General features: G+C 35.6%; 1 protein-coding gene across 6 annotated transcripts in view; it reads left to right on the top strand.

Moving 5' to 3' along the window:
- Positions 1–1408: 1408 nt before the first annotated feature.
- Positions 1409–23775, top strand: part of RALYL (RALY RNA binding protein like) — a 658122-nt gene continuing 635755 nt past the window's right edge. For 2 of the 6 annotated variants that reach the window (XM_076005191.1, XM_020288900.2), the window contains exon 1: positions 1409–1716. Coding sequence is in view for 2 of the 6 variants with exons in the window: in XM_020288905.2 (XP_020144494.1) it covers positions 3159–3174 (16 nt within the window). In the remaining 4 variants the exon portion in view is untranslated. Of the gene's footprint in view, positions 3175–23775 lie in introns of all 6 variants that reach the window. The other 4 variants (XM_020288899.2, XM_076005189.1, XM_076005190.1 and 1 more) reach the window with 4 other exon arrangements.

Below are 23775 nucleotides of genomic sequence, written 5' to 3'. Positions count from 1 at the left end.
TTTATCTTAAACGTCAACATCGGAAACATTGAGATAAAGATAAGGGCAGGCATCTGTGAACTGCAGAACTGTGTTAATTGTTCATTCTCAAACAGAGAGATGTCGATTAATTACACACAACCCAGATTCAAGGCAGCACAGGGAAATGGTCCTGATGTGAGTATCGTACAAAAAGGAAGAAAAAATAGATGCGTTCCAGTGCCCAGTAAAGCTGATTCTTCAACAGGCAGCAATAGGAGAATCCCAACGCATCCAGCGATTGGCTGATGGCATCTTTGTTCAGGCGATAGGCATCCTGAAACAGATGCTGGGTGGAGAAATCCCTCTGTCACCCTCACCTTCCTCAGAAGCCACTGCTCAGCCACCTGGGCTCCCACGGGGTGCGCGGCCGCCTCTCTGCTGGCGCACGTCTCCCCCTCTCGACCGCCCAGAGCTCGCGCCCTCCCTCCCGGCGAGCACTCACACAATGGACTCACTTGTTTCCCTTGCGCCTGTCCTCTGACTCCCAGCCTCAGTCAACAACTTGAGCAAGAGTCAGGCAGGAGTCTCTGCCGCGTAGTATGGAGCCTTCCAGACGAGCCTGGAAGCACGCGCGCGCACGCAGACAAAACAAACAATGCCTGCTCCACGAACGAATGCATTAAAGGCACCCACGCCCCCCTCCCGCCGCTCTGCAGCTCGCAGAAAGGAACCCGGGACGGGGCCCCCCAAATAAGAGAGAGTGTTTTGTCTTTCACACTGCAAACCTCCCTTCCTTGGAGACGGCGAGAGAGGCGCTGTGCGTTCAAATGGCAGTAAAGATTGACGGTGGCTTTGCCGGCGACAACGCCCCCAGCATCGCGCCGAGCCAGGTTCCCAGAGAACCGGGAGGGAGAAACGCAGATCCGGGCGGAGGGAACAGTCGGGGCAAAAGCAGCTTATGAGGAATGGGAAGTGGGAGATGGGAGAATTAAAACAAACAAAAAAATGAGTTAAACAGGGCTCGGATAGTGAAACTTCGAGAGAGAGAGAGAGATAGAGACAGAGAGAGGGAGAGAGAGAGAGAGAAAAGAGGACGGGATCCCTCCCCAGGTAACTACCTTGAGGTGGAAAATAGATGCAGACACAAGGAAGTGGGAAGCGACAACTTTGAGGTGAGCAGCAAGTTGTGCACCTCCTGCCGGGCGTCCGGTCGCCACCCCCCGGGCTGCCCCCGAGAACACACGCCCCCAGTCGGAGGCGGCGGCGGCGCGGCTGCAGCAGCGGAGACAGCGGCAGTGAGCGCGGCGGCGGCGGCAGAGGCGGCGGCAGCTGCGCGCCTCGGGCCCAACCCCGCGCGGCTCCCCCTCTCGCCGGCGCCCTGCCTGACTTGCGTGTGCGTGTGCGTGTGCTCAGCCTCAGCGTGAGGGGCACCTGCTCGTCCGGGCTCGCAGCGGAGGCAGCCTCGCGGTGAGCTGCCGCTGCCGCCACTGGTGTCGCCGCTCGCAGGCGCCGGGCTCCCCGTCGCCACCGCCGCCGCCGCCGCCGCCGCCTCGTCAGCCGGAGTTGGGCTCCGCGGGCTTCCCCCCTCGCAGCCGCGGTCCTTCCCCGCCGCCTGCAAGTCAGCCTGGCGCCGAGTCACGTGTCAGTGCCTGAGGCAGAGACTGAGAGAAAAAAACGCGCTTCATTCCTTCTTCCACCGCCATACTGTATTTTATACTAAATCTCATTTTTATTCCAACATTTTACTCCCGCTCGGTGAGTACCTTCTCAGTGGCATTCTTGTCCTATTCTTTTTTTTTTGTCCTTTTTTTTTGTTTTTGTTTTTTTTTCTTCTTCTTCTTCTTTTTTTTCCACTTCTTTGATTATTGTTTATATTTGGGAAAGCTGGAGGAGCATGGTTTTGAGCCTTTTCCTGAATCCAAGTTTTTCTAGCATGCGATCGTTCTGTAGACAAGGCGCTGTGTCTGGGAGTCCGCGGCGACCGTGCCCGCTGGGAGCGTCTCCCAAGTCCAGCAAAATATGCAACTGGTTTTATGGAAAAAGCGATATGAAGTATGGTGCCTATTTTTTCCTTTGTAAAAATGATAAAAAAAAAAGCATGTTTGTAACTCTTTTTTTGCATACTCTTTTTTTTTTTCTGATAACATTTTTGTATAGGTGGGATTTTACGGCAGTGTTTACAAGTTTGTGGTCTTGCAATACTGGTGCAAACCACTGAGCAAAGACATTAATTTTATATTTTTTTGTGCCCTTTTTGGAAGCCGGTGAGAACAAATTCGTTTTTTTCCCTCCTGTTTTTGATGCCTATTGATAACATGAAACTTTTCTTGCAGCTGGTTACTGGGATCATTTTTAAGCAAAATACTTTTTTCCTCCTTTAAATTAACTATGACTTTTGCACATTTGACTTTTTAAAAAAAAAAACCGAGATAATTTTATGATAGATATCCTGATATCTATATCTATATTATCCCTTCTTCCTCTCCCTCCCCTCCCTGTAAATCAATTTTCAAATGATGGCAGTGGAAGGTTTTTCTGGAAAAAAAAAATGAAGTGCGGTTTGGTTTCCTTGTCAACGGAGGATGAAGTGAACAGCTGAGCAGCTCGAAGAGAGCAGGTACTTGGTCCCCTTGGAGGCGTTTCCCGGGTGTGCAATGGCAACACTGGCCCTGGCAAAGAAATGTGTGTGAGTGTGACTGTGTGAGTGTGTGTGTGTGTGTTTGCGCGCGCGCGTCTCTGGGCAGTGTCCGAGCCCGCGGTGGGGAAAGGCGCGCGGGGAGCCAGGGAGGACCAAAGTCCGTCCCCTGCCTTAGGGTCTTTTTTTGGACGTGCGCAAAATACTGTCCCCTCCTCTCCCCTCCCCCCTGGGTCAGCTGCGCCCAGGTCGTCTCGGCGGCGGGCGGCGTCTGCGCCGGGGGCGGCGCCGGCCGGGGACCCGGCTGCCCGCGGGGCCCTGTAAGTTCTCCGAGGGCCACTTGCAAAGCGAGAGAGGCGAGGGCCATGTCTGTGGCGCTGGCCGTCGGGCCGGCTGGGGACGGCCCCTCAGAGCACTGGGGAGATGGGGGGTAGAAGCGGCAGGGACAGCGTCTTCCAGCGGGGTCGGCCCCAGGCCACGCGGGCCAGAGCTGGAGACATTTCCAGAGCCTTGAAGATGGCACCGGCCCCCTCACGCTCAACTCCTGCTCCTCCTCTTCGCGATGAGTAAACAGCGCAGTAGGTCTTTCCCAGCCGGTTTTGCTTTTCCGAAGGGCTCTGCTTTCTTAGTGGTGCTGTCTTAGGATCTTTTCTTCCTCTGTTGTGTTGCCTCGGTTTTAAGTGCTTGTGCTGGTGTCGCCTTCCAGGGGATGGGGAAATAGTTAACTTACGTGATGGTCACTCGGGTTTAACGTTGAGGACGAAGCTGTTAACTTTGCCTTAATGAGACTACACACCGAAGGTTCAAAATAGCCTTTTGCTTAAGTTTTAAAGCGACAGTGTTTTCCCTCTTTTTAACCACCTGATACTGGTTCAAAGGTTTTCCCCTGAGACAGTGGCGATGCTTTCGTGTGTTGGTATCAGTGAGGTACTCAGTGTTGAATGTACTCTATGATATTTTATAATTTTATAATTTTATAAATTTATAAATTTATAATTTTATAATTGTCCTGTTACATGTTTTCAGCATAATGTGCACTACTTTCAGAGATGTACCAGTTGGCAATAAAAAGCCTGTTCTGTGTTTAACACTGGAACAGAATCTACTGGAAAATTTGCTGTCCAAATAAATTTCATAAAGTCATACTTTAAATCATCAGATCTGGAGGGTAACTGTTGTTGAAATTATTTGATTTTGAAGCTTTGATTTTCTTACTGTTTTCCTTGAATAAAAAGTTTAGTCTTAAATTTATCATGCACATATATTTTGAATTCTGTGAAATAAACATAAAGCAAATGAAATAACTTTTAATCTCACAGATTAAGGCTTTTTCTAGGTTACTGCAGCAGTAACCCAATCTCCAACATACATAGGGGCCCATAACGAAGGAATTAGTAATATACGCTGGCTTTTTTTCAAGCAAACATTTCACTGAGTCTGTAACTTCAGTTTGTGGAATGAAAAGTTTTATGCTTTATTTTTTACATTTTTTTAGTGAAACATTAAGGAGTGCAAAGGGCCATTTATTTGTAGAAGAGTAAAATTTATTGGAATATCTAGAAAGCTATCTATATGTTTTATTAACAATGCACACATGTATCTTAGTCTTTGGACATTGCATTGTATGTGAGATATTTTTGTATGCAAGGTAGCTTTTCTCTGTGAATGAAGTTCTGTTACATTTATGTAAGGAAGACAGTTTGTGTCACTATCTGTGGACACCAAACTTGAATATCTTGAAGTGCATAGTTCTAAGATTTGAAGCCAATATTATGTCACTAAGCCTTAAATTCCAATTTTCTTATTTTGTGTATGGAGCTCATTGCTAAAATGTAGTCTTTCATGTAGTTTAAGCAACGAACATAAATCATTTTTTAAAAGTTATTTACAACATTTTGTGATTTTTAAAATGATTTTAATCATAATGTATATAGGTAGAAATGTTTATTTATTTAAAAATACAAGACAATATATGTGTATAATATATTTTTGTAGATTATATGCATTGTAAGTCATTTAGTTCCTTTAAAAGAGAGAGAAAAAACACGGAAGAAATAACTGGAGTGATTAAACCTGAATTTTCATTAAGAGAACCAGTTGCTGTTCTAAGGTCAGGATAGTTTGTGTCTTAAGATGGACAAAGCACTAGCTGTACTAGATTGTACTATTTACAAACTAGACTGAAACTAGAATGGGGCCAAAAAAGATACTCATAAGATTTTACTGTGGAGACAGAGATAGTTGTGCTTTAAAGTCTGTAAATAAAGATTAGGCTAAGAACCTTTAGTCAGCTTATGTTTTCATTTATTTAATATTCATTTTTCATTATATTATATACATATATTCAAAGTTTTCACATTTCCTTGTCCATGAATCATACTGGGAATTCTACAACTCTTTAAACTGGCCACCTGTTCTGTGAGTTTCTTGGTTTCAAATTGTTTAAGATTGTATCTTAGAGTTAGCACCGCCTACTGGTTTCTCATGGAAAAACATACTGTTCTTCATTGACCACGCAACACATTGTGATTTCAATCAACTTCATCCTGAGTATTTTTTCAACTGCTTACTCAATAAGAAAGAGAGAAAGAAATAAGAGAGAGAGAAAATACGTTTCTATTTTGTAGGGAGATAGGGTTTCTGAAGTGAAGGTGAGGGAGTGAGGGAAAGAAAACACATAAATTAAATTGGCTATTGGACCATTAATTGAATTCAAATATTTTACTGTCTAAAAAAGATTATGACAAAGAAATCATCACAAACTTAAATCAACCTGTTACATTTCCTAGAGCTTTTCTAAGGGACGGTAAAATATAGGTATTGTTAAAAATCTTGGATTACTGAATGAATTTTGCAGTTTCTGTCTGAATCTTGATATAAAGAAAGAAAATCCTAGTTGAAATTTTATCTTGAGTTTGTGGTCTGTTTGAAAATATTTAAATGAATAAATGTTCATCATTAAGATAAACACAAGTTTTTAAAAATTTATTCTCTCACGGTCATAAGCAATCAAGTAGCAACCTGATCAAGTAGCCCCACTTTGGTGGTGTCATATAGAAGGGGGAAAAGTTCCAAACATACATTTATAAAAACACTCTTTCATATTCTTAACTATAACAAATATATTACCCTTTAAAAATGATAGCTAGTTTATTTTCTCTTATTCTTATAAAAGGCTAGTGGTCAAAAAAATCTATTATGTTTATACAAACAAATGATAATTTCAGAATATAAAAACAGTGAAATAGAAAAATTATTTTATATCCTGAAAGTTTATTTTCCTAGTTAAACATGTATTAATATTATTTGGATAACTATTTCTTAAGTAAATTTTTTTTAAGAAGCCAGTGATAAGTATATGGAAATGCCAGTAAGAAATATATAACTGTTGTATTTTTGAAAGCTTTCCACCCTAGTAAAAGTGTGGTCAGACTTTGTTTAACTATTTACTGATACTGTCAACAGCAAATTAAGTAGTGCATCAAATCAAATAAAACTTTACATTTCAAGTCCTTGAAAAACCTCTGTTATGGAGGTAGAAGAGAAGTGGATATCTAGAATTGTTTACATAATAAGAAGCAATTTGAGGAAAATATTTTAATTACAATTTATTTTCCTAACTGAAAAGTTATATTTTTAAGTGATGATTATTTGTGACTTTTTAGAAAAATATTTTTTTTACTTCTTTTATCACATTGCCAGTAAGAAAACTCTAAGTTGTGCTTTGAAAAACTGAGATAATGATGAATTTTATTCTCCAATCTGTGTATGGATCTCCAGAAAGTAAATAAAAACTTATTTTTAAAAAATATTCTCACTGATCAGAAGTTATTATTCTTATTCTCTTATTATTATCTGCTACTTCCAATGACTTGCACAGATGCTTTTAAAGATCTCAATTTTTATAACTCAGTATGATTCTTTGATTTATCAAGTTTTTCTTTAATAATTGACTGTGGCAACATAAACGTTCACATTATTGGCAATGAAAACAGTTTCACTACATCATAATTTTGAGAACAATATTACATAAAATTTAAGTAATAGGTGATTTCTGAATGTATCAATAGCTAGTAATACATTTAGCAAGTTTATATAAATATAATTTTGTTATCACCCTTTGTATTATTAAATTGTGATCTACAGAAGGCATACACTTAACACAGCCTCTGCTAACTCTTAGTAGTTTTGCTTGTTCTCACAGATTTTAAATTTTCAAGAACATATTGGAGATTTTTTGGTTGTTCCTTTATTTTGTTAGACTTATGTTAAATATAAGACTTGCATTGTGGAAAAATGACCTTGTGTTTTTCTCATTCTTCCCTACATTTAAAAAGCTTTTTGTTTGTTTTACATTATCCTGCTATCTTTCTGAGACTGAATCCTGGAAAATAAACGTGTTGATTTAGAATGGATGGAAAACATCCATTCCTAATAACAGAGATGGCAGTGGGAGAACTTCAGTTAGTGTTTAGGATAAATGTCTTCTGGACTGTCCTTGGAGATTCCTCAGCTGGGGTCAAAACTTCAAGAGTTATTTCTTTGGCCATCCATAAATTTAAATGGAGAGCAAATTATGGAGTAGAACCTGGGAACCCTGTCTTGATTTTCTGAAAGATGCAATAGAATTCATCAGTAGGTTCCCTCATACTGAAAAAAAAAAGGCTAGAAATTTTTATGTGTATAAATATATTTGGTAAAATTCCATTTAATTTACCCATTAATATTTTTGCTTAGAATAATGTAGCTGAATTTTTTCTAAATTTACAGTGAAAATTAATTGCATTTATATGTAATCCATGTGTTTAGAGAAAATGTTTATACACATTTTGATGGCAATATGCTGAATAATAACAAGAGGAACATATTTCTGATTTGTGTTGGAAATCATTAACAGGTGGAAGTATTTTCTCATTAAGTCAAGATGAGAGAGAAAGAAAACTGCTTACATTTATTTGATGTGACAAACACTTCCATTTGTTCTTTCTGTGAGTAGATAGTATCATCATCATTTTATATGTTGGAGGACACTGAGACTTGGAGAAATTCTTAACTTGCTTAAAGCTCCACAGGTGGTAAAAGGACAGATGACAAACAGAAGTCATGTCTCTTCTTTTGCATAGGGATACTTCATTTGTAGAGAGGAATTTCTTTGTTTTTTTATGTAAAATAATTGCTATATATTTATTCTGATACATTATTTAAAACAACTGTAGGTTGGCAAGTTTTTACTAGTGAGTGCTTGTCACTACCAGTGTTCTGGCCAGGAATAAAAGAAAGTTGTATGTCTTACTCAGAGACTCTTACTGGTTCTGAAATGACCTTTCAGTGACCATATTATCATATATCTCTTCAGGACTAGTGGATTTTCTGAAGAGAGCCCAATGCATGGAAATTTGTGAGTTACCACTGGTGCTCTATGGCTAGGACAAAATAGATAGTTCTGTTTCTACAGTGGTTTTGCAGAGGCCCTAGAAAAAGCATTCAACACTTAACTAAGTATAAAATATAATCAATCTCCACTCTTGAAGCTTTTGCCATGTGATGTGGAAAGTTAGACTTTTGCACAAGGAAAACCAAACAGCTAATTCTTTTGTAACATAGTACGTCTATAAATATAGGTGTTTCTTCTGTCTACCAACATCTCACCAACATCTCCACCTCAAAGTTTTACACATATTTGGATGTGACAATTTTCAAGCTCATATTTCAAGCTCATATTTGGATGTGACAATTTTACCTATTTGTTAATAACATAAAACACCTATAACTAACTGCAGCATGTTATTTTAGGATTCTGTGTTTAATTGCCTCTTCAGATATATGCAGAAAGTCTTCCATTATTAACTAGTTTCTTTGGAACTTGGAAAAGTGAGTATTTTCAATAAAGAATGGGAAGCATAAACCACAGTGGAGACAGTGTGAACAAACATGATGAAATGGATTTTGAAGACATTCGGTGATAAATTTATAAGTCTATAAAATCGGTAGATTTGCAGGCCAAAGTATAGGGAATATTAAAAACTACCTTCAAATTTTGGAATTCGGATATCTTGAGAACCAGCCATATACAACAAAACAAAAAAAGAAAATAATATCTAGAGGAGACTCTGATTTGGTTGGTGGGAGAATAGTTCAGTTTTTAACATAATCACTAATTTGAAGTTCTGACATTTATTTCTGGAAGAAATGACCAAATTACAATTGAAATTCAGATCTAGAGCTGGAAAACACACTTAAGGTTAGGAGGAGAAGCTACAAAATCATCTGTGCTAAAACTCTAGGTGGGAATAAGTCATTCCAGGGTAAAAATTTGGGACACGCCTGTATTTTTCTGAGTGAATGTAAATAGTGCTGGTATAAGGCAGAAAAATAGAGTTAGGACGATAGTCACTGCAGCTCAGAAAAGTGTCTGAGTGTGTGTAAACAATAAAGTGTTATACAGCTAATTCTGCATAGGCTCAAAAAAAGGTGAGGCCTGAGGAAAAGGCCTTTAAATCTGTGATTAAAAATCTGCTAATTTTAAGAAGATACTAAATGAATGAGACAGATTTGAGTAAATGAAAAAGTGATCTATGATTCTGGATATGATGTGGCAGCATTATAAAGAGGTTTGTTGCCCCCAAGATTATATATGTTGTGTGTGTGTGTGTGTGCACATGTAACATGATCTCAATAGGAAGACCAGTAAGAAGTTATTGGAACTAGGTAAGTTGATTTTAAATTACATACAGAAACATAAAAAAAACAAGAGTAGCAAGGAATATTCTGAGAAAGAAAAGCAAAGAGAGAGCTAATCTATTAGTTATTAACATACACTGTAAAGCTTTTAAAAATGAATATGTTCATTATCTCTGTCTACTGAAAAGGCTTCAAAGCAGTGTCTTTCCAGAAGCAATGAGCATACTTAGTACACAAATCCAGGCTTCTAAATATCATCCCTTACTAAAGAGGACCAGAGTTCTAGGCAATTGGTTGATTTTAGATATGGGTAGAAAAAATACGAGATGAGCCTAGGATAACCTCGTTGTGCTAGAAAGTAAAGGAATGCTCAAAGACAAAGTTGTATCAACAGAAGCAGAAAACAGCTTGAAGGGTCTTCCAGTTGCCCAATTAGAAGCAATTTGAACATCAAGAGTGACTGTAACAGATTGTAAAACATTGAATAAAGTAAAATCCATGAGTCCATAGTGATACTATAAATACAATTTTAAAAAAATCTGATGGTAATTAAATTGAAAGAATTAAATGGTTAGCCTGCCTTTGTTAGTTGAAGGATAGCTCTTCACAAAATAATGTGAGTTAAATGGAAGAAATTCTAGAATTAGAAAATTACTGTTTGTAACTCCCAATGAAACATGTGATTCAGGCAAGGATCAGCGATAAAAACCACTAATTAGAAGTATTTTGGAGAATAACATATTCTAATGGCACTCAAATATTACTTCCTCATTGTATGTGGCAGTCATCGTGTTAAGTAACTGAGTGATCAAACCCAGAATCACTTATAGACAACCTGACACCGTGAGCCTTCTGATGTGATGCCATATTAGGGATATACACCATTTGCAAAATACTATTGCTAGAATGTTTAACCTGAATCTACTAATACAACCTGGTTATACTTCCAATTTATTGAAAAATGCAGGGAAAGAACAAGTTATGCTAAACCATAAGAAAATAATCAGGTAAATTCATAAGGTGAGATATTCTGCATTGAAAATATCAGACCTATGGCCTAGTCTCTTCAAAAGTCAGTGCAACTGTGGAGGAAACTTTTATAGAATAAAAGGGACTAAAGACAACCAAATGCAGTGTTTAAATTTTGATTTTATTCTACTATTTACTTTTTATTTATTTTTTTGAGACAGAGTCTCACTCTGTTGCTTAGGCTAGAGTGCAGTGGTGTCATCATAGCTCACTGCAGCCTTAAACTCTGAGCTCAAGAGCCATCCTCCTGTTTTAGCTTCCTGAGTAGCTGGGACTATAGGTTCATGCCACCTTGCCCAGCTATTTTATTTATTTATTTTATTTTTTGTAGAAACAGGGTCTCACTATGTTTCCCAGGTCTTGAACTCTTGGCCTCAAGTAATCCTTCTGCCTCGGCCTCCCAAAATGCTGGGATTACAGATGTGAGCCACCACTCTTGGCCTTATTCTACTTTTTAAAAAAACAGGCTATAAAGATCAAATTTTGGTAGAATTGGGAACATTTGCATACGGGCTAGAAAATAAATGATATCAGGAGATAAATGCTGAATTATTTAGGGATAAATGCTATGCTGTCTGCAACTTAATTTCTTATGAGTCCTTGAGTGTGTGTGTGTGTCTATGTTTGTATGTATAAAGCAGATTTGCCAAAGAATTTTAAATCCAGGGAGTGCGTATGCTGGTTTCATTGTATTATATTCAAATATTCTGTGTATTTGAATTTTTTTAGTAAAGAAAGTTGAAAGTTAGTTGTCATGGAGAAAAAATATGTATATTAGGGTTACATAGAAGTAGAATTCTGATTGCCCATGTTTAACATCATGGAGGGTCTTTATGGAGAAAGGAAGTAAATAAAGTTTAGTGTTAAACTGGGGAAATAGAAGGAAGTAATATTATTAAAGGAAGGATGTATTTTTAAAGCTAGAATAAAGAAAATCTGAATGTGTGTTTTATGTTTTTCAGGATAGAATCCCCTAGCTAGGACAGTTGGAAGTATAATGGGAAGGAAGATAATTTTCAAGAGTAAGTTCCAGAATGTTCTGAGAAAGTTGGGGTGATCAGTGGTAGCATAAGAAGAGGCTGGTCACATCTTAGAAGATGAAGTAAATTGAATCAGTTCATTAGTTAACTATTCACTATTTATTTAACATATTTTTTGAGCATTTTCTCTATCAGTACTGTGCTGGAAGATGAGGAGTCAGTGATAAAACTGATAAAAATCTTTACTACAGAGAGTTTGCCATCTAAGGATGACTTTAGCCTTTACAAATAAGTGTTAGTGAAGTCATAAGTGGAGCTCTACTAGTATGAGGATAGGAGCTTCAGGAATATAACAGGGAATAAACATGAGGTATAATAATAAAAGATCCTAGAGCCATAATGAGGGACTTGGCAAAACTAACATTTGTTGTCACTTTAGTGAACACAATTGCCTCAGTTTCTCTAACAACATTTAGCCTGAAATCTGAATGAGTCAAGGAAAGAACTGAGGTTTACTTGGTTAGGAGATTAACAAGGCACACACGTTGTGGAAAAAAAGAGGTGGGCTTTCTAGAAGTAGTGAATATGTTGAATAAAAAGACATAAAGAAATCTGGGCTGGGATTGGGGACAAGAACAACTCTACAAGATAAATAGAATACGAACTGGTAAGATTTGAGAGCCTGAAGGTCAGGATGAAAACTAAATAGCAGGTTCACAATTTTTAATAGAATTGGAAAGGTGCAGGGATGGATAGTTTTGGTCAGAAAGAATATTGTATTTCCAGACCTTGAAAGTGGAGCATACTCAAATGATGAATCAATTTTAGAGTATGGGAAGGCATGAGGTTAAGTAAGGAAGATGCTGCTGATGTTGAGAAGTTGAAGTATTGTGAAGCGAGTCTCAGTGTTAAAGGTGTAATTTAGGAAAGGAGATTTTTAAAATCTGTACTTGGATGACAGAGGAAAACCTAGAAAGGAAAACAATATACAGTCTAAAAGTGTCAATGACATTTCTGGAGGTTTACATTAACTAATACCGAAAGATTTTTTTTATTTAAATTTGTGACTTTTGAGACTTTAATCTTTTGTTTGGACCATTATGAAATGAGCAATAGGTATATAATATGTGTATTTATCTTTCTTGAATTTGAGGAGAATTTTCAGGTAGTGCAGATATACATTTTGCAATGGATGCAGTAATGCAACCCTTTGTAAGGAATTTACAGATCAGAACCAAGGAGGCCGATACAGGATACTTCAATTAGATGCTTTCCAAATATGACAGTAAATGATTCTGACTAAGAAGGTGGCTATAGAGCAGCAGTCCCCAGCCTTTTTGGCACCAGGAACTGGTTTCATGGAAGACAGTTTTTCCACAGACAGGGGCAGGGGGGATGGTTTAGGGACGATTCGAGTGCATTACATTTATTGTGCAGCCAAATCTCTCTGCTAATGATAGTCAGTATTCACAGCTGCTCCCCAGCACTAGCATCACCCCCTCAGCTCCACCTGAGATCATCAGGAGATAGATTCTCATAAGAAGCATGCAGCCCAGGTCCCATTCATGCCGCAGTTTATGATAGGGTTTGTGCTCCTATGAGAATCTAATGCCATTGCTGATCTGACAGGAGGCCTAACTCAGGCGGTGACGTGAGCAACGGGAAACCACTGTATATACAGATGAAGCTTCACTCGCTAGCCTCCTGCTGTGCGGCCAGGTTTCTGATAGGCCATGTACCACTACCAGTCAGTGACACAGGGGCTGGGGACTACAGCTATAGAGTATTTGTTAATACATTTTGTACTTCAGTTAAAACTTTTTATTTTTTTTTAAATCAGAAGTCCATATAGCAGGCAGATTGACACTAGATCTGGCTGCTGTGAGTTCTATTGCTGCTGCTCCTGTGATCCCATTCCACTTTGGATCAGCCCTTCTGGAACAGGCTGACTGACAAGTGGTTGGTCAGATTGTGCCTCATCTTTATAACATACATTAAGAGTATATTATTTTGCTAGGTTATGATATCTAGGAGAAAAGTAAGGATCAGACAGGTGACTTGTTGAATGTATCATTGCTATTAAATGGCTGAGTAAAGATGTGAACCTAGGACTTTTTTGGCTCCACAACTTGAATGTGGACCATTGTGGCTTGTTTAAAAGATGGAGACGAAGAAATATTTTGAGTTTTCCATCAATAGATGAGTGACACTTGTCCAATATAATAAACACACTTACATAATTAAAGCCCTCACAATAGTTCTTTCTATATAGAAGATTGCTAATTAAGAACTGTGCTGCAATAAGTTCTGATTCTAGTCCCTCTTCTCATAGTCTTCCATAGTTTTTCCTCTTTGGGGATAATGAGTGTGATTTTGGATGCTTGTTAGTTTATTCAGCCAGTATTTGTTGGAAATCTATTATATCGAAGTCAATGTTAGGAGAAGAAAGCAAAAGTTTAAACATAAAATGAAAGACACTGAACCTACCTTCATGAACTGACAAACTACTTGGGGAAGAAAATGGTGCATATGAAAAGTGAAAATGCATAAAGTTATGAGAATTAAGAAAAGTATAGGTGATTATTTATAGTTCTTTACATTATTAAGGCATTTGAACAATTTAAATTAAGTGCCTATCTCTCCTCTTCAGTGACTTGGTAAGTTCTTCGGGTTGGGAAATTTGATAGCACTTTCTTTACATTGTATTCCAAAGTCAAGAATAAATGAGATCAGACAGGAGATGTTTAGAAGGAAAAGTAAAGGAGACCAAGCAAGAGTAATAACAGCAACAAAAAAAATTTAGTGCAAGTAATCTGGAAAGAAAATTAAGAGATGAAAAGAACTTGTAAAATTTTGAGGAAAATAAGAGAATGTCAGAGTAAAAAGATACAATTAGTATGAGTTTTCAGCTTTCTAAATTTAAATGCTTTTATAAATTTAAATGCTTTTATATGCTTTATAAATGCTTTTATAAATTGTCTGGGAAAATTAATTTTGTTCTGGTATACACTGAGATTACTTCAAAATTTCAAATAAATATAATTAGAAACTCTGAAGTGCTATAAAAATATAAAATGAGTTCAGAAATATCTGCATTTAGATTTTTAAATGGCTAACAGTAGAGTTTTATAAGTAATTTAAATTAGATTAGTGAACCAATAGTATAAAATATTTTCTCTTTTATTTCTGAATCCATTCATCAAGTTTGCAATCTTTTTATTTCAGAATTGCTAGATCTTCCCTATTCTAGTCCTCCCCCTTGACATTGGCACTACTCAAGGGGGAAAAAAACAGGGAAAGCTTGGAAGAGGGGAGAGGGAAACAGAGCAATAGAGGGATGGAGGTCAGCAATGGCCATGGCAAAATAGTCTCTAGATCAGCACTGTCAAATAGAAATATTATGTAAGTCATGAAAGTAGGCCACATAGTAATCTTAAATTTTCTGGAAGACACATTAAACAAAGGAAAAAAATGAAATTAATTATCATAATATATTTTATATAACCCAGTATATCAAAAATTATTTCAATATGTAATCAATATAAAATTATTTTTAAAATAATCTATGCTTATTTTGTACTACTTCTTTGAAATCTAGTTATTAATGTATACTTATAGCACAGAACTAACCTGTTTCAAGTGTTCATGTGTTAGTGGTTATCACATAGGACAGTGCAGATCTAGAGGGTTCAGAGAAGCCTCAGGGCTATATCATCTTTCTAAATTCTTTTTGGCATCTTGTTCTTTATCAGAGATTAGCCAAGATAGATTTTTAAAATATTCTTTGATTGTTTCAATTTTAGCTTTCACTTTTTATTAAGAACCTATATTGAAATCCATTGAAGTTCATTTTTTTGTCAAAAAGTGGTTTTAAAATATGGTCAGTTGACTAAGAAATATTAAGCTTATCTTGATACTTATTGTTCTGTAGGAGCAGGATAGCCACTTTTACTGAATTTGCTTTCCCAGTTTACTCATTTGTCATTTGGCCCCATAGATGAAGAAATAATGCAGTGGCCAGAAATGGATAACATTTTCATAGACTAGGCTTTTATATTAGGGATATTTGTCTGGCACCTAATTTTTTTGTGAGAACTATCTGTGGTCTTGCATAGGCAACCACTATTTTAATAACAGAATGATATACTTGATAGGCAAATTTGCTTATAGACTTAGTCTTTGACTACCAACTTAGTTTTAGAAGCTATTTAAAAATTAAATAGTAAAATTTTGTATGTAGTAATTTATTTTCTGCATGTTCAAAGTCCATAAATATAGAAAACAAAGGGCATTGCATAATATGAAACTCCCCAAGCTGCTCAGCCTCAGTTTACTCCCCACAGCCTTCTATTCCAATCAGACTAGTTTCTGAGTCTCTCTCACATACAGTTTCTACAGTGACATTAAAGACACCTTTACCCATTAATAGGTCCTACCTCTTTACACAGAAGTTAGTCCCACAGCACTTTTAACATTGCATTTTTCATATCCTATTACGTTGTAGCTTCATTAAAATAAATTTATTTTCATGATTTCTTCTAGTACCTACACTGTCTGACACAAAGGAAGCACTCAATACATCTTTTTGAATTAATTAATTAGTGAATTAATCCCTCACTGGTGGCTTATTACACTTGGACTTTTCTAGATATTTTCAATATCTCTCTAAACTCTGTTTCATAGCATGAAGGTGGGAACTGAATTCAAAAAGATTTTAAAAGATCTCTCACCACTATTTGTGACAGTTATCTCTAAAGATGTAAAAAGGAAAACATAATTTCTCCAGCAGGAAGGAAGACAGACGTAAGTGCTAAGAGAGTATGTGTACTTTACTTAGGTGATGATTTGTCTTAACAGAGTTACCTTACTTTTGTAGAAGTCTTTATAATTCAAAATGTACATTCACACACTTTTTAATTTTATTCCCAATATTTCGTTTTTGAATGTTGAAATTTAATCTCAGAGGTAAGGTGACTCACTCAGTCTGCTCACCTCGTAAATGTCATAAAAAGAACTCTAATTTCTGCCAATTGCATTGGAAGGTAACAGTCTCTGAGTTCTTTAGATTTTAATTTCAGTCATTTATTTGAATTAGTTTGTAAATCCTAATGTTTATTATAATTTCTGGGTGCTGCTTATATTTATGATAAAAATTTAAGATATTAGATATTTTTAAGATTCAACTTGAAACAAAGGTTTTCTATTTTGACTTACTCAAGCTTCTATAACACTGTTACTGTAAGATATTATGAGATTGTAATGGCTATCATGAACAGTTAAACTGTTACCATTTACAGGTGCTTAATTGTATTCATAAGAATTTTCACAATATAGTACACTAAACAAAATAAATACATTGGATGCTGAGAGTGGTACAGGATAGCAGTTATGACCTCTATAGACTCCAGATTCAAAACTTTGTATAGCACTCATTAAAAAAAACATATTTCAGGCATTAATTGACTTTGTAAGAAAGTTTTACAAGTGCAAATAAAAAAATAATTTTTTGTATAAGTTACTACTTTTATCCGATTTAGGAACTTTTACATAAACCTCCATTAATAGAAAGTGTTCTAAGACTAAATAAGTTTGAAAATCACTTCCTTCATGTGGTTTTAGCTAAGATTTTTAACTATTTGCAAATAAAAGAGTATCTTAAAATACTTTTAATGGTTAAATAAACCACAACCATTTTTACATTTGTCACTTGAAAAATGTAGAATTACTTTTCTATTTAAGTGAATTAAGGGTTGAACAAAATAAAATTAATATTTTATTTAAAAGATGATCTTGGTGATGTATTTTGACAGTTTCTTGGACTATTTTGTGAACAGTTTACATATAAAATTAAAAGGCTTGAAAATTCATTCTTAGTTTTAGTGACGGGAATGTGATAACAATTCAGTTTTTAAGGTTGAACAATTACTGGTTTATGGCATTTCCTCATTTGCCAGTTCCCAAACTGTAAGTATATTGTTCACTTTAATTTATGAAACATATGTCCTCACATTATTTCATAAATCAGTTCAATTATCTAATAAATATTCCCTGAAAACTCACTTTTTCGCCATTCACCATTCACTCACTTTTTCCGTATGTATGAGGCATCATGTAATGTATAAGATGGAGTTTACAGTGCACAAGGGGCTGGTGGTGATAAATTCCATAAGAAGTGAAAATAAAGTTCACATTTAAAATGGTATGTTCTTTTCTATTAAATCAGAGAATTAATTTTCCTGTGTAATTTCAACTGCAAAATGTAACCCATCATGAAATGAATAAAATCAAATCAGCTTCCAAAGACTATGTAGAATAACATTAATGGAAAGAAATGCCTCAAATTTATAAAATATTAAATAGTTTGTGTAGTCTTTGAGGTTAAAGTGATTTAGTGTCTTTGATTAAAATTTGTGAATCACCATTCATTTGATGGGGAAATACAAGCATTGAATTTTGATCTATTATCTATCATTATTTGGTGTTTCAGAGCTAAGTATATGTCAGTATTCTCTGTTCAGATCTTTCAAGGTATGTTTGTGTGTGTGAGGGGAATATGTTCTTGTGAGTGTGAGTGTGAATGTGCATGTTTGGGGAATCACTGGCTTATGAACAGCTTTAGGAAATTGTTTTTAGGTATTTAGTTGCCATATAGCATCAAATTAGAAAAATTCTCATTCTTTTTTGCATATTTACTTGATACTATGTCTCTTTGTCCCTAACAGATGCGTCCCAAATTTACATTTAAGTAAATTTTTTATGAGGTGGATTTTCTGGTTTTGACACACACAGAATGGGTTGGGATTTTAATAATTATTTAGTATTACATTGTAAGTATGTACTTTGCCATGCCCCATTTTGAATATTTTAGTTGGCTCTTTTTTTTCTTTATTCTATTTTAAATAATGTGTATTCTATCACCATCATTTTGCTTATCTTGTTCTGCTATTGTATCGTCATATATGCTTTGAATTTATATGAATTCATACACTTTGGTTATATTTTTTGGTAAAACCATAAGCCTGTTACTTCAACCAAGTTTAACCAAAGAATTTGTCTTCTTATACAACATTGGTAGAAAAACTGGCTGGGTTAGACTTACTGAGAGATGATATAAAACATATAAAATCATGCATAAGTATTGTGTGATCTATTGAAGGTATTTTCATAAGCATTTTTTACATACTTTACATAATGAGTTTAGAGCATAACCGTGAGGAATTATGCTATGCAATTGCATTTTGTAGAATATTTTGTTTGTGCTATAGGTGTGACATTTTGGACATTTAATTTAAAAACTTGCCAAATACATTTTTTATTTAAGTTTAAAATGTTATAATTATTTCTGAATATTTTTACAACATGTATGTGTATTAGCTTTTGAGTGCAAATAATAGCTTTTTTTAAAAAATAATATATCATTCAGAGGTGAAAATTGCTTGAAAAATGTAAAAAAAAAACACAGTATTACATGGGAACATAGAAGAGATATCAGTACCTTGTATAATCATCAATTAATTATTTCCAGCCACACAATGAAAGAATAGTAGTTAATTAGAAAGGAAACAAATGGAAATATGAAGTATACTTAGAATATTTACCATTTTGTCTGCTCAGGTGAGTTGCATTTCTTACCTACCATAAGGAGAGTGCCTGGTGCTATGAAGCTTCTCTATAGAAAAGCAGCTGTATGTGCAGATCCTCCTTTTGAGTCCTGCAGAGTTGCCAGGATGTCTAGAGTTTGCTAAGAAGAATCATTTGGTGTCCTATTTTTTTTGTTTTGTTTTGTTTTGTCTTGTCAGTTGGATGAATAACTACAGAATTCTGAAAAGTACAGGAAGAAAATAGTAAATTTTCCTAGCAGATTATTCTAAACGAATCTTAATGGAATTTTTCAAGTGCTTTTCTTTCAAATGTTAAGTGGAGTTTTCTCCCATCACATTGTTTCTGGTGACAGTAACAAATGGTGCTACTCAAAACATGGTCTGTGGCTTGTGGGTTGCTGTTTTGAAACAAGAAATTGAGACTTGCAGAATTTTACAGAATAATTTTGTATCTCATTGTATGCCTTTGTATTTTCTCCTTCATTTTTCTAGTAATTTATTATTATATCATATAAAATACGGGTTTGTGATTGGTTAGAGATGGAAAAAATGGCCACTTCAACACAGACTGCTTAAGAAGCACAGGTACAAAGCAAGTAAATTGCACTTGCACAGCTTTAGTCTTTTCTAGATTATATGCTTTCTTAAAACTAGGGATTTTGTAATTCAGTCATTTACTGATTCACTTATTCACTCATTCATTCACAAACTTTAGTGATACTTTGTTAGTTGCAGGATGAATAAAACATTGTCCCCTTCTCAGTAGGCTCCAAATCTCTGGGGAAACTCTGTGAAAGTAGTTGCTTTAGTGCTTATAGATTTTTCAATAAACATTCTTAGAATTTAATTGTATTTATTTAGGTAAATATATATGTGTGTATTTATGCATACAGTGTATATATGTGTGCATTTACCTATGTTTTTTTTGTTTTCTATACCTCTGGCATTGCATGTGAATTGCCTAAATTTCAAAAGTAATCGTCACAGACAAATAAGATTGAATTACTCTTATAATTTAATAACCTTGAATAAGAACATAGAAATATCATGTAGAGACTGATATTTTAAGTGGTTTACCCAAAAGATCTGAGCAAATATCAGAATCATCTTTTAACCAGAATCATCTTTTAACCAGCTGAAAGAAAAAATGAGAGGAAGAGCACAAAAAATTATACCTTTTTTCCTATTGGATTAAAATATCTGGAAGATTATTGATAAATTAGAATCTATAAATAATATTCTGTAATTCTCTTAAAATATAAAAATGGAGGAGTAAGATATTTTTTCTTCTTTAGAGAGATTATACATATTTTGACTCAATCTGTTTCATGCTGAATGCATACAAACTTGCATTATAACTGTGCATGTCATTACTGCTTACAGGTTCTGCCAGTATTTTGCATATTCCTGATCAACATCAGTTTTACCTAAATCAAATCACTCTTCTTTTTGTTTGTCTATTTGCTTTGTTTGTTTTTACAAAAATGTTGTCTCACTATAGTATATTCCTCAAAGTACTATTGTAATACTATGCTCCTTTCTAATATTTGTTGAATTCCTAAATGTATCTTTTTTGTGCATGCCATATGTTCAACTGCTGTCTCCAATTTCTTCATAAAGCTTATGTGGATATTTATATAATCATTTCCAAAAGTAATTCACTATGAAGAGACATAATTTCAGTAGGCAAAGAGAGTGTTCAGCATTTCTAAATTAATTAATATATGTTATTTGAATTCTAATAGAGGCTAGACATACAAAGAGTGCTTAAATTTTTTTCTCACAATAGTCCTTGGAGGTTGATTATTTTTATTCCTATTTTATAGATGCTGGGAAGCCCAGAGGCTTTAAGTCCTTGCCCAAAATGATAGGACTAGTAAGTAGCAGAGCTCAAATTTAAGCCCAGGTCAGTCTGATTCTGAAAGCCTGTTAACTCTGACCCACTGGGTTACTCTTATCTCATTTCTTATGCTAGGATAACTAGGATTTGATTATTTACTAACATGACCCTTTGATTTTTATCTGTGTTGTTATTTTTTTCTGCCTAATAAAACACATGTTGATACTTCCAAATGTCTTTAAAGCCATTGGTCACAGGTAATGTTCTCAATTATGCAGTTACTGAATACTTGTGACCTTGGCTCAAGCAAGGTAAGGTGGCAACATAACGATATCTAGGACCCACCCATCTGTTTGTCTTTAGCTTTGCAGGGTAAAAAAAAAATAAATTAGAATGAGGAAGACCATGTAGCTGAAAACTGACTATGTGAAGCCCTTTTCTGTTTAGGAGTTAAACAGTTTAAGTTCAACTTAGAGAGGATTCCAAAAATATTATAACCTGAAAATATTACATAGGCTTCCTCTGACACATACACTAGGTACTAAAAAAGGAAGGCCATTGCTTCTCTTTTACTTGGAAATTTTGTCTTTTCGATATTTTCTTGATTTCCAACTGAAGTATGGTTATCTGAAGAAATCATTACTTGAATAAATCAATTTAATATCACTTTGGGGCTGGATGTTAAAAACAGCAGTGATTTTATAAAGCACTAAGTTAGAAATAAGAAGAAGAAGGGGGGGAATCCATGATGGTGACTAAACAGATTCATCTTTGTGAATCTGTTTTATTATAAAAATCTGGTCTGAGAAGGAGAAAGAAATAGTAAATTGTAAATTCTAACCAATTCAGCAAATAAATGCTGAGTGTTGTGTTAGTTTTCTAAGGCTCCCATAACGAAATGCAACAGATTATGTGGCTTAAACAACAGAAACTTCACTTTCTCACAGTTCTGGAGGTCCAAGGTCAAGGTGTTGGCAGGTTTGGTTCTTCTGAGGCCTGTGTCCTTGGCCTGCAGACAGCCACATTTTTGCTGTGTCCTCACTTTGTCTTTCCTCTGTGTGCATGTATCTCTGGTGTCTCAATCTCTTCTTAACATATAAGGACACCAGTCTTATTGCCTTAGGGCCTACTCATAAGACTTAGTTTTACCTTTATTACCTCTTTTAGGGGCCTGTCTCCAAATACCATCATACTCTGAGGCACTGGGGGTTATGCATTCAACATATGACTTTTGGGGGTGGACACAATTCAGTCCAGAACAAGTATCAACTATTCTAAGCACAGTTGGAAATACTAGAAGAATAAATCACAGATCTAGCTTTCCAGGAGTTTGCAATTCCATATGGGGCTGGATAAAACATCTATGTCATGAGTGGGTGGGTGATTTGGAAGTAACTCCAACCTTGCATGTGGCACCTAAAGCCAGGTGACCTCATTTGAGTAGCTGGGAAAGTGTTCTTTACTCAGTCACTCAAAAGCTACTCATTTTAAGAGGACACTTTTCTTATTAGAAAATGTAATTATTTCATCAAGTCCATATACATGAGACACTGGAAAAATAGGTCAGTAATAGCATATGATTAAGGGCGGAATTAGTGGTAAAAGTAAATTCAATTAGAGGACAATATCAATTCAGTTTTTCAAGTGAGAATTTGAAGTGCTAGTAGCTATAGTAATTGCCATGCACTTTGAAGAAATAGTCAGGAATAAAGAGAAATTTTAGAAGTATCTGAGATGAGGTGATATTTGATAGAATGAAAGTGGATGCATCTGGGAATACGAAATTATAGACAGCAATGTGCTTGTGGCATGGCATTTAATCATGAAGGGTGTTGAATATCAGTGAGGCAAAGGAAGGCAAATTAATGAGGAAATTGGAAGGTTTAGTGGAAGCTAAGGAAAAGATTATCAGGAACAAAAACTTTATCCCTGGATATACATTTCTCAAAAGAAGACATACAAAAGGCCAACATGTATATGAAAAAAATGCTTAACATCACTAATTATCAGGGAAATGCAAATCAAAACCACAATGATATATCACCTCAAATCTCTTGGATGGTTATTAGCAAAACAGTAAAAGAAAGCAAGTGGTGGGGAGGATGTATACACAGTGGGAATATAAATTAGTATAGCCATTATGGAAAGCATTATGGAAGTTCCTCAAAAAATTAATAAAACAGCTTTCATATGATCCCAAAATTTCATTTCTGGGTATATATCCAAAGGGCAGGAAAGCAGTATTTCAAAGAGTAATCCTCATCCCCACATTGATTGCAGCATTATTCACAATATTGCAAATATGAAAATAAACTAAGTGTCCCTCAATGGATAAGTGGATAAAGAAAAGGTGGTATGTCTCAGCAGCACATGGGACATTCTCCAAGATTTATCATATTTTAGGCCACAAAACATGTCTCAACAATTCAAATAAGCTGAAATCATTCTTATATATCTTCTCAGACCACTGTGGAATAAAACTAGAAATAAATCACAAGTGAAACACTCAAACCTACACAAAGCCATGGAACGTAAACAACCTGCTGCTGAATGATTATTGGGTCAAGAATGAAATTAAGATAGAAATAAAAAAAATTCTTTGAACTGAATGACAAAGGGGGACACAATCTATCAAAATTGATGGGACACAGCAAAAGCATTCCTCAGGAAAATTCATAGCATCAACTGCCTGCATCAAAAAGACAGAAAGATCAAAAATTAACAACCTAACTAATGTAACACCTCAAGGAACTAGAAAAGGAAGAACAAACCAAACGCAAAGCCTGCAGAAGAAAAGAAATAATGAAGGTTAGAGCAGAGCTAAATGAATTGGAAAACAAACAAAATACAAATGATTAATAAAACAAAAAGTTAGTTCTTTGAAAAGATAAACAAAATCAACAGAGCTCTTGCTAGATTAACTGAGAATAGAAGAGAAAGGACCCAAATAACCTCAATCAGAAATGTAAAAGGCACTATTACAACTGATAACCACAGAAATACAAAACATCACCCACGAATATTATGTAAATCTCTATGTGCATACAT

This window comes from Microcebus murinus, chromosome 7 (genome assembly GCF_040939455.1).
Source record: "Microcebus murinus isolate Inina chromosome 7, M.murinus_Inina_mat1.0, whole genome shotgun sequence".
Lineage (NCBI taxonomy): Eukaryota > Metazoa > Chordata > Mammalia > Primates > Cheirogaleidae > Microcebus > Microcebus murinus.
Note: the sequence above shows the minus strand (reverse complement) of the source record. Positions and strands in the feature narration are given on the sequence as shown.